At 43.0% G+C, this 19,627-nt stretch overlaps 1 protein-coding gene across 2 annotated transcripts; it reads right to left on the bottom strand.

The window, feature by feature from the left end:
• Nucleotides 1-7,451: 7,451 nt before the first annotated feature.
• On the bottom strand, nt 7,452-19,621 carry LOC134614740 (uncharacterized). Of its 2 annotated transcripts, none has more exons than XM_063458852.1 (7): nt 19,393-19,621; nt 18,789-18,954; nt 18,216-18,688; nt 15,343-15,416; nt 14,659-14,967; nt 12,086-12,332; nt 7,452-7,923 (listed from the first exon to the last, which is right to left on the bottom strand). In XM_063458852.1, exons 2-7 carry the CDS (start codon nt 18,902-18,904, stop codon nt 7,667-7,669), a joined length of 1,476 nt encoding a protein of 491 aa, XP_063314922.1. In that variant the 5' UTR covers nt 18,905-18,954; nt 19,393-19,621; the 3' UTR covers nt 7,452-7,666. The 2 variants fall into 2 exon arrangements, with proteins under 2 accessions (XP_063314922.1, XP_063314921.1); XM_063458851.1 differs by having other exon boundaries at nt 18,789-18,965.
• Nucleotides 19,622-19,627: the final 6 nt, after the last annotated feature.

The following is a 19,627-nucleotide window of genomic DNA, read 5'->3' on the forward strand; positions in this document are numbered from 1 at the left end:
GGAGGCCACTCTTCTGTCCACTTCCCATCCTTGTCGTGCTGCTGCTTTGGCAGCCTGGTCTGCCAGATGATTGCCCTGGGCTTCCGTTGAGTTCAACCGGCCATGTGCTTTCACTTTCAATATAGCTACTTCCTTAGGCAGTAATAGAGCATCCATTAATTCTTCAATAGCTACCCCATGCTTCACCGGGGTGCCAGTGGCTGTGAGAAAACCCCTAGTCTTCCAGATTAGACTAAAGTCATGCGCTACGCCCAGGGCGTATATTGAATCGGTGTATATGTTGATACGTGTACCTTCTGACAGTTTACAGGCCGCAGTGAGTGCTGTTAGTTCGGCCTCTTGAGCTGATTTCGATGGTGGAAGTGCAGCAGCCTGTAATATTTGGGTTTCTGTAGTGACTGCATACCCAGTATGGTATAGTCCAAATTCATCAGCAAATTGGGAGCCATCCACAAATAGTGTGCGATCTGGATTTGGTAAGGTGATTTCATGCACAGTTGGTAAGTGAGTAGTTTCCATCTTCATCTGTTCAAAGCAATCATGAGGGGCCTCTGGGTCCTGTCTTCACATATTTCAGTATGATACCGAGGATAACTGACTGTATTTCAATTAATTATCCTTTTATTAACTCCCGTCAACGTGAGTTGGTCTTGTGTTGCAGTGCTCCAAGATTTGGCCAGTGGGCCCAAGTCTTCCCATGCGAGTTCTGGGGATTTAGTGAATGAAACGTGAGGAACAGCCACATCCCAGTGGTGATAGAGATGCGCTGTCTCCATTGGCAAGTGAACCAGTGAGACCATGTTGCCTTCGGAATCCCATAATAAATCTGTCAGTGTAATACGTATTTCCACTAAGTGGAATAATTCTTCCTCATAGTTTGGATCAGATCCTGGGGTGTCTTTGAACCACAATGTGCAGTGCAATAGGTTCTCGGGTTGTTCATCATGTCGAATTGCGGGTATAGGTACCTGGAATTCGGTCCGGACATCAGGGTTGATGTCTAAACTTTACCAGTAATGTGGCACTCCCCCCTTGGGAAGTGGCAGAAGAGTGGCTAGATTCAGGGTATAGCAACGCTGGAGAGTAACGTTATCAGGTAGCAGGAGAGAAGTCTGTAGACGTAGATGGCGTTGTGAGGAAAGATGTTTGGGCTGTACTTGTTGTAAGATGGCTGAAATGTCATGCGGAGCAAGGACAGTCAGAGGATGTCCAAGGACAAAGTCATTGGTTTTGTCCAGTAATGCGCTGGCAGCAAACATGGCACGCAGACATGAGGGGCTACCCCTGGCAACGGGGTCGAGCATGCACGAGAAGTAACCAATTGGTCTCTGACGTGTCCCGTGAGTCTGGGTAAGGACTCCCGAAGCGTGCCCCATCTTTTCGGAAACAAACAATTTAAATGGCAACTGGTAGTTGGGGAGTCCCAGGGCAGGAGAGGAAGAAATTGCCTTATGGAGTGTTGAAAAACAAGCAACCGCCTGTGGTGAGAGAGAGAATGGTTCATTCTTTAAGGCATCATATAATGGTTGCATGAGCTGAGAAGCCTCGGGTATCCAGGACCGGCAATACGTGATCAGGCCCAAAAAGGCATGTAGAGATTGGTGAGTAGATGATAGTGGCAAATTCAAAACAGCAAGGATTCGGTTTCTGGTAAGATGATGGGTGCCATGGGAAAGACAGTGTCCGAAGAAGACCACTGAGGGCCGGCACCACTGTAATTTTGACTTAGAAGCCTTGCAACCTTCGTTAGCCAGGAAACACAGAAGATCTTCAGACTCTCGTTCGGCGGTAGAAAGGTCATCCGCACAAAGGAGCAGGTCATCAACATATTGAAGCAAAACCACGTCAGTATGTGTCTTCTGCCATGTTTCCAAAACCGTGGACATGGCCTTTGCAAACTGAGTGGGGGAGTTCTGCGCCCCTTGTGGCATAACTGTCCATGTGTATTGCTGGCGGTCATGAGTGAAGGCAAATAGATGTTGACAGGACGGATCCAGTGGTACACTGAAAAAGGTATTAGCAAGATCAACCACTGTGAAGAATCTAGCTCTAGCCGGAACTTGTGACAACAAGGTATGTGGATTAGGGACTACAGCTGTGTCTCGGACGGTGACAGCTCGGAGATCTTGGACCATGCGGTACAGGTCTGGTTGGCCCTTCCCTGTCTTCTTCTTAACAGGGAACAGGGGAGTATTGCACTGGGATACACACTTTATGATGGCACCTTTTGCTAGGAGGCTATCAACCTGTTTGGAGATGGCAAGTGCTTGCGCATGTTTCAGTGGGTACTGTGGTCTTCGTGGAGGGGCGGCTCCTGGAAAGAGGGTGACGATCACTGGTGGGACCCGCAGGCGGCCTATGTCATCAGGGCCTGTAGACCAAAGTTTAGTAGGAATTCTGTCCAGAGCACTGGGGGTATCCATGACCCTTGTTTTATCTTTGGGGGACGTGAGGTGTATTAGCAGGGGTAGGGAACATAGAACAGAAGTGTCTTTACGTGACAGGGGCGTGAGTAATTGTACTTCACCATCTGCAGTGAAGGTAATAGAAGCTTGTAAGCGGGACAACATGTCAGCACCTAAGAGGTTAATGGGGCAGGTGGAGGAAACAACAAATCGTGAGAGGATATCAGAGTCTACACGTAGGAGCTTAATTAAAGGATTGCTGCGGGGAGTACCATGTACACCAACACAGGAAACATTGAGATCTTATAAACAAGATGGATCTGGCAGGTCTTGTTCTCTAAGAACACTGCGGGCTGCACCTGTGTCAACTAAAAAGGTGGTAGGATGTCCCTCAATGGGGAGGACTACTGTGGCAAGTGGCTCCCCCCTTTCCCCTGTAGACACTGCCATGGCAGGGGTACTGGACACAGGCTTGCCTGCTACCTATTGTAGTAAATCCAAATGGGCGTGGTCAGGACCAGTGTAATGTCGTTTAGAGGTTGACGGTAGACTAATCTGGGAGACTGGGCGAGCTGCACGAATCTGCCTATGGGCAGAACGAGCATCCTGAGAGTCACTGCCACAAAACCCATCAGCAGGAGCTGGTGGGAGTGGCGGTGGGGCTTGGGAATATTCAGGAGGAGGAGGAACATATGGAATATCCAAAAACAGGGGCAGCAGGATTTGAGAATCGTGGGGATGGCTGCCTGATATCTCTGAAACTAGGGCATTCCCTTCTGAAATGTCCAACCTAGTGGCAGTGAAAACAAACCCTTGGTCTAGTTGGGGTACTACCCTGCGTGTAGTGGGTGGGGGATTGTGTCGGTTGCAAAGGGTACACCTGGGGAGCAGAAGTGGGCACAGGAGTTGGAGCAGGGGTAGTGAGCATCAGGGGGCTATTCCTCCTCTGTGTGGGCTGTAACACGGACTCCAACCCTTTAGCAACCAACAAGAGAGTATCCAGGGAGATTATTCTATACTCGGGACGTGCAAGTATCAAGCCTTTACAAATGTTCTCTTTTAGACCGGCCACAAAAGCAGCGGATAACATCTGTGTGTGTGCTTTATTATAAACACTGAAGCCTAGGTCAGAAAATGTTTGGGTCAGACGTGAGTGATACTTTTCTACGGACTCAATCTTGTCCTGGACAATATCATTTATGCAAGTGGCCTGGTCAGCCAGTTTATCTTGGGCCCAGGCACAAAGTTGTTCACAAAAAGTAATTCCGGACTGAAAGTCCATATCTGTAGTGAGAGGAGCATCATTGAAACTCCTTGCCATAATTGGGCAATATGCATCACCAGCTTTAATTTCACATGGGCTGTATAGATCCCGCCAGGCAGTGGAATATGTCTTGCGTATCTGAGCCAACCTTCGGAAAAATGGCATGGGCTGTTTTTCAGGGTGCGGGAGGGAAGTAACTAGAGTGGCAGCCTGTGACGGGTTAAATGTAACGTACATCGGTGGGGCGCCTTCAGCGGCCGGGGGCACCTGTAGATGCAAGCCGGAGGGGGCCTGTCTCGGTAGGGGTCTATTCTCATCCACAAGGGAAACTGTGTTTGGGAGACCATGATAGGAGGCTACATCAAGGGAGACAGGAGCTTGCATAGCTGAGGGTCCGGGGACACGGGGAGTGACCATCTGCGACGTAGTAGGGTGGAAGCCTGAGGCTGCTGGAGAATTGCCAACAGCGTAGGCGTGATCTGCGGTGGCAGGCTCGTCCGAGCCGACCACCATGAGCGGGAAACTTGGGTCCGTGGCAGGGGAATACGGGACTAGGGCCATAGAGGAGGCAGGGGTCGTTGTCGGTTGGGCTGTGCGTAGAAGACGGGCAGACAGGGCGGAGGTCAATACAGATAAGGGGTCGGAGGGAACGAGGAGAGATTCAGGAAGAAGGGAGGGAGGAGGAGTAGGAGTCTTGGGATGGGCTAGGTTAGAGAGAATGGAGAGGAGTGAGGTCGGGTCCACGGGAGGGGGTGTAGGAGAGATGCTAGGAGGAGTTGGAGTAGTGGGTTGGGACGAGGTAGATAGGAAGGATGAGAGAAGAGATGACAGATCAGTGGGAGGGTCAGGAGGTGGAGGAGGAGTTGGAATAGTAGGTTGGGACGAGGCAGAGAGGAAGGATGAGAGAAGGGATGACAGATCAGTGGGAGGGTCAGGAGGTGGAGGAGGAGTAGTAGGTTGGCACGAGGCAGAGAGCAAGGATGAGAGAAGGGATGACAGATCAGTGGGAGGGTCAGGAGGTGGAGGAGGAGGAATAGTAGGTTGGGATGAGGCAGAGAGGAAGGATGAGAGAAGGGATGACAGATCAGTAGGAGGGTCAGGAGGTGGGGGAATAGTAGATTGGGACGAGGCAGAGAGGAAGGATGAGAGAAGGGATGACAGATCAGAGGGAGGGTCAGGAGGTGGAGGAGGAGGAGTAGTAGTAGGTTGGGACGAGGCAGAGAGGAAGGATGAGAGAAGGGATGACAGATCAGTAGGAGGAGGAATAGGAGAAGGAGGGTCAGGAGATGGAGGAGGAGGAGGAGGAGGAGTGGTAATTCCGGGCGTAACGGGGAATGAGGGGACGGAACCAGGGACAGTGGACAATGGGACTGGCGGGGGAGCCGTGGGGACAGGTGGAGTCTGTAGGGGAGGGAGAGGACACGGAGATGGTGGTGGAGAGAAGGGGATATCAGAGGGGAATGGAGAATGGGATAGTGGCGAGATCGGGTCGGGTACTGGAGGGGACTGGTGAGGCAACTGGATGGGGGAATGTAACGGGACGGGGTAATAGTAGGCTCCATCAGCTCCGAGTACAGGACACAGGGGAGTAGGGGCGGGCCCTACTCTTGGAGGGGGTGGTGGTTGGGCATCGATAGGGGAGGCAGGGCATGAGTCGTTCGATACGTTCTGGGCGCCAACATAGGGCGGTGGCCGCGGGGCAATCGGGGGCACATCATTAATACAATCATTTCGATGATACACATAAATCGTTTGTCCCCCAAACTCTAATTCTTCCTCCGTCCAACCCTCCCGTTTGAGTCCTCTAGCGACTCGATACCAAGCTTCTACAATTTTAGTCAATTTTGGTCTAATAGTAAACCCTCTTTGTCAATGAGTAACTTCCTCCAAAACTCTGGCTGTAGTCTACCGCTGGGTGACAACTGAAAATTGCAAACCTTGGCTATCTTCCTCATCTTCAACACCGCCTCCTCTCCTGCTCTCTCTTTTACAATATCACAAGCTAAAAGTCCCTTAGCAGGTCTAGCATGTTCCTGCCCCATTCTAGCTAAACAGAGAGTGCTCCGTGACAGAGACAGGAAGAGGAAGAAGAAAGGATGAAGTGTCTACAGTGCTCGACTGCCACAAGGACCAAAGTCCTGTGCGTCTTCCCCAAAGTAGACTAGTCACAGGGAGTCCGCTCACCCGAGGTGGTGATCACTGACTAGCGTAGATGAGCGTGGGCGACTAACACAGCTCTGGGCAGCAAACAGAAGAAAGGTATAGCACAAAGGAGAAGATGAACGTAGCAAGGCTAAGCAAGAGGCACTTACAGAAATCACATATGTAGAGATGTGTGTACACCCCGGAATCTAGAGCGAACCACACAATACACACACACACCTAGGGTTCCCACACTATAACAACAGTTGAACAAAATCCACAGAATAACAGAAAGTAATATGGCCATGTACATATTAGAACGATGCGCATATAAACAGTAAAACACAGCAAATAACCCCGATCCAGTCAGGTCAATACATGAATAATCCCAGCCTTTCTCTAGGCTGTCACCCGACCCTTCTCTGGGTCGTCAACCATAACACAGTAATAATCACGGTAAAACACAACACAAAACCCCAACCCTGTGTCAGGGTGGTTCCCAGACTCTAATGGCTAACTCAATACAAAAACCCCAACCCTCTATCAGGGTGGTTCCCAGCCTCTAATGGCTAACTCAATACAAAAAACCCAACCCTCTATCAGGGTGGTTCCCAGCCACTAATTTGGCTAACAAACAATACAAAAACCCCAACCCTCTATCAGGGTGGTTCCCAGCCACTAATTTGGCTAACAAACAATACAAAAAACCCAACCCTCTATCAGGGTGGTTCCCAGCCACTAATTTGGCTAACAAACAATACAAAAAACCCAACCCTCTATCAGGGTGGTTCCCAGACACTAATGGCTGTTGCGTCCCCTGCCCGCTAGGCAGTCATGCTAAAATTTAAAAAAGACAAACTCATACACCGGCCGTCACACACATACACACAAACACTCAGGAGGCAGATAGACAATCGACAGGTTCGTTTAAAGAGGCTCCGGATAAGAATTTACCTGTCTTGTAGCCTTCTGGAAGCCGGAAGTGGACGCGGAGGCAGACCGGCACAAAACAGGAGAATACAGGCAACGGCTGTATTTTGGAGGTGATCAGGCTACGGTTGTCCCACTTTCCGGAGGTCCGCTCCGGTCCGTTGTTTTCCGGCCCTCCGAACCGGCAACTCCGGAGCCCCACGTTGGGCGCCAAATGAAGTGGAAATCAATCAATAAATTGATTATTTTGTGTATCTGCCCCTGGCCAAATTAAGAAACAATGCGTGCACGCTCCCTGAAGTAATTCACACCAGACACAAGTTTCAGGTTAATGAAGAACTTGAGGAATGTTTATTCAGAGGGGCAGGCAACCCCTTATAAAGCACAATTACATCATAAGCATTGTCAGAGATAACATTGATTTATACATCAATAATTGGTTAGGGGTTAAGTGGTTGATTCATTGCACATCCTACCGGGTGTGAGGTCACTGGTACCTTGCGGGTCTCCCCCAGGTTCCAGCGCCATCTTGTTAGTGAGGGTGTTATTCGATGACTAAGGGAAACTCCCTGGCCCTAGATAAATGCTGATTGAGAGCTATATAAAGTAAATAGACATTTTACTATTTTTAAAGAAATCAGGATAATATTTCATTTCCACAACAGTCAAATATTCACATTAAATATATATTATAAAATAAAAAAAAATAAAAAAGGACAAATTTTTTATTCTGTTTGTCACTTGTTATTTACAAGAGTTTAGTCATGCACACTGACAGATCCCAAGCCTTATCCAATCCATTCACAATTTGTCCTTTCTCTTCAAATACACTGAAAAGAGGTATAGCATCCAATTTGGGAGGTATGACTTGTGAGAACTGTTCTGTAGTCCAAGATGACCAAAATATGGCCACAAAAAGTGCTGCTCAGCTGTTCTGTGGAACACTCTGTGGCAGTAAAGTCTCTGTTCCTTTAACACTAGGGACTAGTGCCTTTTCATTTAGAAATTGTCCCCTCGGTGCTGATGAAATGGATGCAGTCCTTGGACAATGCTTGCCCCCGCCTGCCTCTGTCCAGTCAATGCGGATAGACATTTTTTTCACAGCTCTTCGGGATGTTCCACACTTACTGTTAATCACTGCATTAAAGTTGCAGCCACGACCACAGGTTCTTGTAACATATGCTATTAATAAAAGGACAGTGCAGTTTAGAAAAAAAACAAAGATGTATTTAGAAACTGAATATTAGACATAAACATAAACAGTTATTTTGATGCATGATGTCTTGCCACTGAGATTGATTCCACAAAGAAGAGCACTAAGTGGTCTTGACTTTGATAAAAGTCCAAGTAATGCCAATTAAATGGATTAAAATGATGAGCTTGGTTTTTAATGCAAAGTTGAATGCTGCTTCCTTTTGAAAAAAGGCAGCAAAATTATTTTCTTAAATTCCCCTATATAAATAAAACTGTATTTATGCATTACACAGTTCAGAGAATAACTGTGAAACACTGCTAAAAATCTAGAAAAAGCCAAACGTTTTCTCTCATTGTCATTTTAAGTCTCACATGTACACAAGTTATTTCCTTAAAAAAAAAATAACTGTAGTCAATTGAAAACCAAAATGCTAGATTTTTAACATTTTGATATAAATATATATATATTTTTTAAGTCCTGATTAACCCCTTAAGGACACATGACGTGTGTGACATGTCATGATTCCTTTTTATTCCAGAAGTTTGGTCCTTAAGGGGTTAAAGGACCACTATAGTGCCAGGAAAACATACTCGTTTTCCTGGCACTATAGTGCCCTGAGGGTGCCCCCACCCTCAGGGTCCCCCTCCCGCCCGGCTCTGGAAAGGGGAAAAGGGGTAAAACGTACCTTTTTCCAGCGCTGGTCAGGGAGATCTCTGCCTCCAATCCTCCTCCGTTCCGCCCCGTCCCGTCGGCTGAATGCGCACGCGCAGCAAGAGCTGCGCGCGCATTCAGCCGGTCGCATAGGAAATGCTTTCCTATGAACGCTTGCTTGATTTTCACAGTGAGAATCACGCAAGCGCCTCTAGCGGCTGTCAATGAGACAGCCACTAGAGGATTTGGGGGAAGGCTTAACCCATTAATAAACATAGCAGTTTCTCTGAAACTGCTATGTTTATAAAAAAAATGGGTTAACCCTAGCTGGACCTGGCACCCAGACCACTTCATTAAGCTGAAGTGGTCTGGGTGCCTAGAGTGGTCCTTTAATTGCTGGGCAGTTTTAGCCTGAAGGTTTTTCAGCTTAAAGCAGACCTGTCTTTTTTCCCCTTTTGCATTTACTTACTTCACTGTAACTTAACAATTGTACTCCCTCTCTTGCCACTTGCCTTTATTTATATTTTGTATCTTTTCTCGATTGTGCTGGATCTCAATGCCTGAACATAACCATGTTGTTCTTCTCTGCCCATGATATCTGCTGTTTCCCCTTCTGTGGGATTGATTTTACTGATGATTGTGGGAGCTTTATATGCCACCCATTGTTGAATATTTTATGAAAAGTCGAATGCTCAGGAATAAAATAAGAATAATTCAGACACAGGAAACTATATAGAAGCAGATTAGATAAAAGTTTATTTTTTGTAACAGATCCACTTTAACCTGGACACATTAGCTACTCACCCCTCCAACCTTTTCACACTGATTGGGAGTTTTATCTGAGTTATTTTCTAAAAAGTAGTCTGACGTACCAAAAGTGACGCAATTGGTGGGCGGTGCCTGACAGCGAGACACCATATCTCCTTGCCCCTGCAGTTCGAAGTATTTTATATCTTCGGTTTCCCTGACCATCTATCCTAAACTTTGTCTGCATTTGCAGTGGGGTGATTTGTAAAGTAGCTGGATGCCTTTTGTATTTTCACCAGTCGGCAAATAAGCTTTAGTGGAGTCTTTTAAGGTCTGTCGTGTGGGCGGCATACAAGTAGTGGCTAAACTTCTCAGAGGCCTAGCAGTCCAGAGCACTTACCTGCTATCCTGTGTGCTCAGGCACTAGTTTTAGTGGCAATGCATCATAGATCTCAGAAACCAAAAAAAAAAAAAAAAGACTGCACTGATATCAGCACTTTGCTTATCTGCACCCATTGCACCAGGGAGGCAGACACAAATGACTCTGAGGCCTAAACTTCTGTGTCGAAAGATGACACGGCTGACTAAGTTCTAATACCTTGGCTATGGACCCCAGTAACAGTTACTCTGAACCCATTAGTGGAGCTAGAGGGTTCAGCCCAAGCTAACAAGCAATATATTTATTAACAAACATACAAGAAACTCTATACTGCTGACTTAGATGCGGTAAAGGAAGAGGTGCAAGCACTTGAGGAGAATATCCTTAACCTGCGACAAAGTTTGCATTTTTTTGAGGAAACTGTGCAACAAATGCAAGCAATACATTCTAATCTAATACTAAGAATAGACAACCTTGATGACAGGGGTAGCAGGAAGAATATAAAGTTCAAGGTAATTTTAGACTCCACCTCCACGGAGGAACTGACACTTTAAAGATACCTGGTGTCCTCCAGATCATGTATATGCTCCATACATGATCTGCTTTGAGGGGAGTATGGAGGACATGTTTGATGGTGTAATAAACGTTTAACTCGCAAGTTGGAATAAACTTGGAATTACAGATGGGGTCTACAGAATTAATAAGTCAACCCAGAACCTACTACTAGCCCTAGAGACATCACTTCCAGACAACTGCCTGATAAGAAAAGTCTCATGGCTACACTACTGGGTAATGGGCCTTATCATGTTGAGACACATTCACACTTACATTCTTCTATGATCTACACTGCTCAACCTTGCTTTGGCAGAAATGTATGAATCCAATAACCAAACAACTCAGAGAAGCAAGAATACCATATGTGGCCTCAGCACAGGTGATCATGGTATATTAGCTTTACATATAACATGGAATAACCCTCTAGCCGTTAACCTCACCTTCAATCCCCCCCTTCCCCTGTGACTGAAACAAACTTGTTTTCCCGACACTATATTACCCTTAGGTCCCCCCCACCATCAGGCTCCCTCGGCGCTGGTGACCTCTCCTCCCCCGCTGACGTCAGCTCCCGAGTGGAGCAGAATGCGCATGCGTGGCAAGAGCTGCGTGCGCGCATTCAAACAGTCCATAGGAAAGCATTTCTCAATGCTTTCCTATGGACGTTCTGCACGTTGGATTTGAATTTCGCATCCAGCATCGCAGATGCGCCTCTAGCGGCTATGTTTACATCTGAAGGGTTAAAACCTGGGGGACCTGGCACCCAGACCACTTCATTGAGCTGAAGTGGTCTGGTTGACTATAGTGTCCCTTTAAATAATAATAATTTTTAAAAAGGTACAGTCCCCATGGAAACCAGAAGAATCAGCAGGCACAATTCATTGGCTACTCCTCCCATTTTACATACTCACACCACTATGTAGAAAAGAACATTTGAAATCTCCTCTAGTATTTACCTTGACTGACCTCTGCCCTTTAGTATGCACTCAGCCCACTGACAGCAGTGGGAGCTGAACTGCTGGCTGCAGATTAGAGGATGAGGAAAATCAAGAGAGACATGGAGTATTACTACTTCAAGAATATCCGTTGGTCTCTCTGTATCGCTGTCTTTTTATTATGCGGATTTTCAGTTATCTAACCGATTGCTCACTATTTTGCAACGGTTTTTCAAATGACTTGAAAAATGTTGCTGGCAATAAGAGCAACACTTTTGAAAAGAAATGCATTATTGCAAAATAGTAAACCGAAAGCATAGGGGGAAAAAATGACAATGCCACCAAAAAAATATTCTGCCAGAAAAGATTTCCACTTTCATTTTACATGTCGGGTATTGCTCATACTGTATGCAGTTTTTTCACAAAGTGCATGTTTATCAGTCAAGATTAGCAGCTATTTAGCTCATAGGAAAAGTATCACTGCTGTGAGCTGACATCTTTATTACCAGATAATCCACGAATCCAAGTTCAAAAATAGCAATTTTGTTTACACTGATGGGAACACGCCAGCATAACTACACCTACTGAAATCTATTTGACCAATCTTCATAGGAAACAGCACAAAACGTCTGAAACAATCTTAATGAATTCTACTATTTTACCTTTCCATAGACAGAGCTTGTTCACATAATAAACATGGCAATCAATTTCAAACTGAGAGATTGCAGCAGTAATTGCATTAGCTGGATGCTATGGTTCCAACGTTCCCAAGTAGTACTAGTTATGCTCTTTGACTGTAGCCTCAGGTCTCCTAATTCAATATTTTGGTTTATTACAAATTGCAAGAAAAATCAGCACAGAAAACAAACACAAGAGTCTTCTTACCTTTAATTACAGTTACTACAGGGTCTGGAAGGCGTAGTGGTTTCTCCATAGTGGTGTTATTGTGAGCAATGCGCTGTCCTGTGGCAGAAGATCTGGCCAGCGTCTCCCGTGAAAAGAAGTAGTCAAGGAGTCTCCTAGTCATGAGCTTGGGCTTATCTGGAGGAATATGGGACAGATCCTCTAGCTGCTGATAAGTTATATACACTCCAGAAGCTGGAACCAATTCTAGCTTAGGACGCCCATTTCCCTAAAGAAAGACACAAATACATTTATATTTATATATATATATATATATATATATATATATATATATATATATATATATATATATATATATATATATATATATATATCTTACAAAACTTGAAATCCTACACTACTAGACAAGTAAAAAAAAGTCAATTGCCACAGCAAGCCTGGCAGATCCATTGCCAGCACTGAATCTAAAAGAGAAGTAGATAGGTAGATAGACACAAACACCTGGCCATGGATCAGGTAATGTATGAAGTATAGGAACAATAACTGGTGAAACAAATTCAATAACAATTTGAAAGATATGGCCCTAGATACTACTGCACTACGGTAAGCATACAGTGCAAGCATTTATAAAACCAAGCAAAGAAAATAGACCCTTGCAAGGACCTATTGTGTATGTGTTTGAAATAAAGACCTGATGGGGATTTACCGAAGAGTAAGCTACTAAGTTTCTCTAAGCTTTTGCCCATTCTCAGAGTTCTCATATCCTTTGTTTTTGTTGCATTGGATTAACTTGGATATCCCCAAGTTACGGGTAATCCAGACATTGGACCCTGTGCTCACTGTGCCTAGGGGGAACCAGCTACACCTCCCTGACAAGGCCCAAAGAAGACCAAAAAAATTGTCTGGGGCTGCTGTATCTCTCACACAAAGAGAACTTGTTGGCATTTCGGTTCTGGACTGCCATTATAGGTGGGATCAGTCTGTTATGCTTCAGATATGCGCTCACTGTAATGGCACAAGTGAGCAAAAACTATTTTGAGAACTAAGCGGGGATTTACCAAAGGCAAGCTACTGAGTCTCTCTAAGCCTCTGTCCGTTCTCATATCCTTTGTTTTTGTTGCAAAGCAATTATAAAAGCAAGCAAAGGAAATAGACACCTGCAAGGCCCTATTGTGTATGTGTTTAAAATAAAGCATTACATACATGTAATCTAGTGTTGCACTGTCTATGTATAGAAAATGGAAATTTAAATTGTTCCTTAAGTGGGTGTTTCTTATCAATTCCATTTAAGTTGAGGATACTAGCAAGAAGAAGCAAATGGAATTAAATGTTGATCTAAGGAAGAGACTATAGAGCTGGGTACCAAAAAGATTGTGTTGAGGTCAAACACGGTACAACTCCCCACAATACAAATACTGCTATGCATGACCTGCATATCTCAACTAGGAGGGGTCCTTCTTGGGCATAGCAGGTTTCAAAAAAGGAGAGCAAATATTGTGGAGATTTAGTGCAACAACACAGAAGAGGGTATGTTGCAATGTTGCGATATCGAAATAGCCCCAGTCTTTTCTAAATAAAGTATTTCATTTGTATGTATTTTCTTGGTCCCTCCCTTTGTTTTTAGTGTGGATATTACCCTATAGTGATACTGCAGTGGGTAGGCCAGGAATTAGGAACATTATTTTATACCTACCTTAATATGCTTTTCCTGTATAGATCCAAGGCAGCATGGGATACCTACCCTATGTTCGCACTGTATTTTTCTTTAGGAGCTTGGCGCTAGACTAAGGGATAGTTTAATATGGGTGTATATTTAAAGTTTTAATTTCCTGTCCTTAACAACAAAGTGGAGAGAGCTACGTTGATGTTGCCATGGATATGTCCAGGAAAAAAAAAAATTACAATATGAATAAATTTTCTTTAATCTATTATAACTGTTATTGTGGTGTGACAGAATGTATGCACTTTTTAAAAAAACAATTTTTGAGAAATTGATTCTGGGAATCAGTGTGGTTTTGAAAGGTTGCATTCTATTATTAAAAAAAGGCTGCGCTGCTTCTGTAAAAATCTAACTGATATGGAGGATGTGTAGACTGTGGATATGCAAGACATATTACACCTGTAAACAACATAAAATAACACAATTAAAGCTTACAATTATGAACTTAAAGCTATTATTAATAATTCTACCGCCTCATATCCTAAAGTGTGGTACATTTAGGTACAACATTTTAGAAATGGTGGGAGTTAGCTTGGGACAGCATTGGCCTTTGCTTTTTACCCAAGGGTAACTTTTTCCCGGTTTCTTTCCTACCCTTTTATTTCCATTGCCTGGTTAAGTAAGGCTTCTTGACCTCATTTATTCTGTAAAAATATGAAAATTCTGTACCAGAATGGGTCCTTTCAAAATGTATGTACAATGCATATGCTTTGCCTCTGATGCCTATAAACATACCATATCTATTGTAATGTATGTGTGCACAGACTTTGTAGAGAATGAAAAAATAAATAAACAATAATTACTTTATGTACAGTCGGGTAATCAAGTGCCCAGGAGCATTCTAACATAACATCATAGATATATCTGTACCAACCTCTATGGGTGATGCCCAAGCTGGAGTTCCATCTGGCAAGGTCTCCTGCAGGGGCTCCTCCCAAAGAACACAAGACTCGGGAATGGTGTTTTCTCCAGTTTCATCCATTTTCATCCAGTATTGGAAACCACTAGACACCCCAGTGACCCTGAGCATTCCATCTGGGTGGGTGCCAGAAGCTTCTGCTGGTAGGTTTGCATCTACAGATTCTGTTTTGGAGTGCAGAACAGGAGATGCTGTCACTTCTGACATGGAGCTTTTCGGTTCAGTGGATGGGTGAAGAGTGGAGAATACTTGTGGTGGAGGAAGCTGAGGATAGAGAAAAAGAAGACCCTAAAACAACAGCGGACGACTACTCCTTGAAAATAAAAAACAATTTATGGATAGCCTTATCATCCCAACAGCATCTCCCAGAGCTTTACTCAAACAACCCATTAATTATACCCTTATGCAGCAATGTTATATGGTAACAAACATCTATGGACGTGACAGCTAAATGTGGAATTGCAGAAATGGACTACTTTTTCCATGATGATCAGTCAGCTAGTTCACATATATGTCAAGCATACTCATAATATCACGAAGTCCAGTTTCATGCCAAGAAGATGTGACTGAGGCAGATTGACCCTCTTTTTTTCCTACTAGAAGGATGATGAAAAATAACTATACAACTTTATTACTTACCTGTGAGCTAGTGCTTGTTTCCAAGAATCCAGTCATAGTTTTATGAAAAGAAGTAGTACTACTCTCATTGACAGCTATGGGAGAAAAACAAACATTCAGTTTTCATCATTTATATTTTTATTTCACTGCAGTGCTAAATTATAATAACAATATTTACTTTCAAGTTAAAGTTTATTTTTCCCCCAAAGGGTTGCAATCCCATATACCAAACAATTACAAATGGCTGTAAATAGGTTATCCAGCTCAATATCACTTTTTATCAGTTACGCAATGATGAGCATCTAATACTGAGCTATTTAAACTGACATAGTAACAAAACACATTTGGAAATACAGTGGGACCTCGGTTTACAAACGCCTCGGTTAACATAATTTTCGGTTTACAAATGAAAATCCATTGAAAATAATGCCTCGGTTTACAATTTTTTTCGCAATACAAAGCAAGTTTCCCCAGGATGCATTGCACCTGGGAGGTTTATAGCACCGCCCCCTGCATGCTAGAGTATGTGTGAAGCACGTGGCGTCGAGTGTGGAGCGGCTTTTGCATAGAGTTTTGGAGCCATTCTGGAAATGGTTTGCAGTTGTTTTGGGACTTTTTAGTGTATTTCTCAGCTGTGACTTTTTTCTGACCTCCAGAACGGATTAATTGGTTTTCAATGCATTCCTTTGGGAAACTGTGTTTCAGTTTACAAATTTTTCGCAATAAGAAACGCATGCATTAAATTCGTAAACCGAGGTCCCACTGTACTTTTGTTGTTTTATTCTTTACATTACTAAAGTGCCAACCTGTACGTTTTCCAAAATGATATAAATTAAAATGTTATAAGAGAAATTAAAATCTAAAGGGGTCTATAATATAATGGGAATTATTGCAATGGGGTGGTCCGGCACAGGAATATGAAAAGCAGTCAAGCAACTTAATTTTATTGGAGTGATTATCTCTATGTATTGGTATTGATTTTTTTTATTTACCTGGTTTAACTATAGAGGCCATCTTGGCGTCATGGCACACCACAAATTATGGTTATACAGAGGTTTATGTAAATCTCAATAACTTAGCTCTTTGGACCAAAAACTGATCACTACATTACAAGGCGTGTTTAAACATTTTGCACACTCATGTTCCTTGGACTTTGTACTTTAGTCTTAATGTAATGCTAAAGATCGCTGAAAGTTCCACACTAGGATCAATTTATAAAGAGAAGGGTTTAAGTTTCAGTCTTAAATATCCTTAGGGGGTACCTCAGTAAGTAAGTGTATTGTGTGTGCAGAACATTTAAGTTTTGAGACTTCTCTTATTTTCTTTTTATAGAGGTGAGAAAGTACAGTTTATAAACATTTCCCTACTCTTTTGGGTTGAATATCTCTGGTGGGAGCCAGACAAGAACCTGTAGCTTTCATAGGTTGTCTATGGTAGCATTATGTTGTAATAGAGTTTAAGACTCCACTGGTTACATACATCTTCCATATGTCCATGTACCTTGTAATGTGCTCTAGAGATCAGTTTTTGGACCTAGGACCATCCTGAGCTGAGAGATACTGAGACTTCTGTAATCAGATGTATAACCAAAACTCCTTGTATGTCATGACACAAAGATGGCAGCTATGGTTAAATAAAAACCAAACAGAAACTTCGGGTTTTAACAAAAAAATAAATAAAAATAATGGTCAAGCAACTATTATTGGACCACTTGGATAATGTACAGTTATTGGACCACTTGAGCTAAACTGACCCAATGCCATTTTATCCAGGCCTAAACTTTTCTTCAGAACTGTATGAACACTTTTTTAACTAGCATCTTTTTAGACTAATTTAGTCCATTTTGTGCAATTCTCTAACAAATCCATTGTTTAAAACGTATCTACCGGTAAGTTTGTTTTCTTCTCATGGTTTAAACAGGATCAGGTATGACATGTTTAAACATCTGTTTTCACATACAACCTGGCTATATATTCATGAAGTGAGAATTATTTTTACTAACCAAGATTGCTTGGCCTAAAATTTCTAATATTTCCTGATTAACCCAAAAGTGACTGGATTTATATTAGATGTATTTTTTGGCAAAGGAATGTGTATAGACACCATCATTAATTTTTTTGTTTTTTAATCAATGAAAATATTATATTTTTAAAATGCTATCTTTATTATTATTATCATCATCATTATTACAATGTATTATTGTAACCAGTATTAATGGATCTAGGTGTTTTTTTAACTCAAGTAATTTGTATTTTTTCAATGTGCTAAATTGTTTTCTTCTTTTGACCATGTATTCAGATAAGGTTTTGAAGTAGTTACATAAATTTTCCTGATAATTAGTGAGTATGCAACCCATTAAACTGACACTCCAGACACCTTAAAAAAATAAACTACTGGCATTTATAGCTTTCAAAAGTACCACAGTGGCTTGTCTATTATTTTAATAAGTATATTACTTGAAGCTGTCAATACAAATGTGTTTAATTCCTGTGGTACAGTGCACATGCAAAAGTATGGAAAAAATGCCACATCACAGTGTGTCCGCCCAGAGCATCATAAGGTGATGATGATGATGATGATATGACCCACACGTAAAGGGGTGGACATTTTTTGGTATCAGAGAAATAAGCCAATTGCGGCAAGCTGTACGAGTTTTAGGACAGAACTAATAGTAGATTAAAAATAGTGGTCTGAGAGGAATTCAATAACAATGCAGGAAAACTTCAAAAATAAGAACTTCTAAAGACAAGTGTATATTTGTTATAAATTATTTCCATATACTTTGTGGATTTTTAATGCATTATCTATATTATGAATTCAAAATGGATCAGCTCTAGTCTAGAATTCATTAAATAAATAATACACATATAATACAAATATATCTAGATCCTCACCAACAGAGTGGCTTTCTGGAGTATGGAGTCGTTCCTCCTCTCTACCTGGCAACTTGTGGGACAAGGCATCATTCTGTTCTTCTAGATTCAGGATCTGTCGCTTTAACGCCTGGTTCTCCTGTTCCAGTTCCTGTATTTTCCACTCTTTCAGAGCAGCTGCATCATCTTTAGAAGCCAGGATCTGATGCAGTTCTGCCACTTGGGCTTCAAGTTCCCGCACAAGCTCTGCATAAAGGGCTGTCACTCTGCTCCCAGATCGTGGAGTCCAGCATTGTTCCCCCTGCACAATGTGACCTGTAATGATTCTAGGATCTCTAGCCTTGCTGGTAGACACAACATGGTGGTCACTTGACCTTTGGTTCTCAACATAAGAGGCACTTGAACATCTGGTGGGGTAAGAAATTAGACCATTTAACGTTCGCTGTCGCTTCCTGGAGATAGAATCCTCATCAGAGCTATGCATGACAGTACCGCTAGAAGATAACACATGGGACAGAATAGTTAATAAATATGTCGATATATGTTGAATATCTGTGTAATTAAAGGTCATAAGTAACACATAACATTACTAACTTAGGTATCTGCATTCCAGGTGTGCCGCCATCTTGATGTGAGCGATACGGGACAGTGGGCAGTATAGGATCAGGTTTCTCAAACTTTTGATCCGAGTATCCGGCGGTCAAATCCATTTGCAGAATCTGAAGTTACATATTCTCACCAAGGGGATATCTGGAGTTTCCTGCCAGGGTCCTCAAGAAAACAGGACACATTTAGAAACTGAGCAATGTGGGCTCACAGAGAGCAAAACAAAGGATATTAAGTCACATAATAGAACAGCTGTTTAAATGAAATATTAAATTAACCAGGAGATACTGAGAATAATGTATAAAAAGTAATTGCAGAGCAAAGTGCTAAATGTGAAGAAATAAAAAATAATAACACTTCACTGGTTTCCATGGTGATTCATGTAGAATTAGCATATTGCTTATAGCTGTGTGGTTTCTCATGTAATATGTGTCTGCAGACTACATTCTCCTCATTATGACTCCATTTAAAGGGCCTTCATTTTATTGTGCTTTACAGCAATGTCTCCGTGTCCAGTCTCTCTCCCATTTAGCCCTTTGATAGATAAAGCCTCATTTAATCCCTTCATTCCCCCATTCCCCTGTTCTCTCACCTCCATGTGTCTGTTTACATCGGTGGCTGTTTCCGGATCCTTAGCTCCGCCTCCTCGCTAACACGTTCAACTGCTCATTGGTTGCCTTCACGCTGCCCTCGCTATCTGATTGGAAGAAGGGGACCTGGCTCCGCCCTCGCCGTCACTCGTATTGGCTGTTTGCTTAGAGCGATGCAGCTCTTTCACACCACGTGACGCTCTGCCACTAGCGTACGGAGCACGGCCAGGCCCCGCC

This window comes from Pelobates fuscus, chromosome 6, assembly GCF_036172605.1.
Source record: "Pelobates fuscus isolate aPelFus1 chromosome 6, aPelFus1.pri, whole genome shotgun sequence".
NCBI lineage: Eukaryota > Metazoa > Chordata > Amphibia > Anura > Pelobatidae > Pelobates > Pelobates fuscus.

Excerpts from the sequence above, each read along its gene's own strand:
- LOC134614740 (XM_063458852.1), bottom strand. The coding sequence starts at position 18,904 with ATGGATTTGACCGCCGGATACTCGGATCAAAAGTTTGAGAAACCTGAT. Across the intron at positions 12,333-14,658 it reads CTTGGGCATCACCCATAGAG|GGAAATGGGCGTCCTAAGCT; the intron begins GTTGGTACAGAT and ends GTCTTTCTTTAG. Across the intron at positions 7,924-12,085 it reads TGTAGTAACTGTAATTAAAG|CATATGTTACAAGAACCTGT; the intron begins GTAAGAAGACTC and ends TTTTATTAATAG.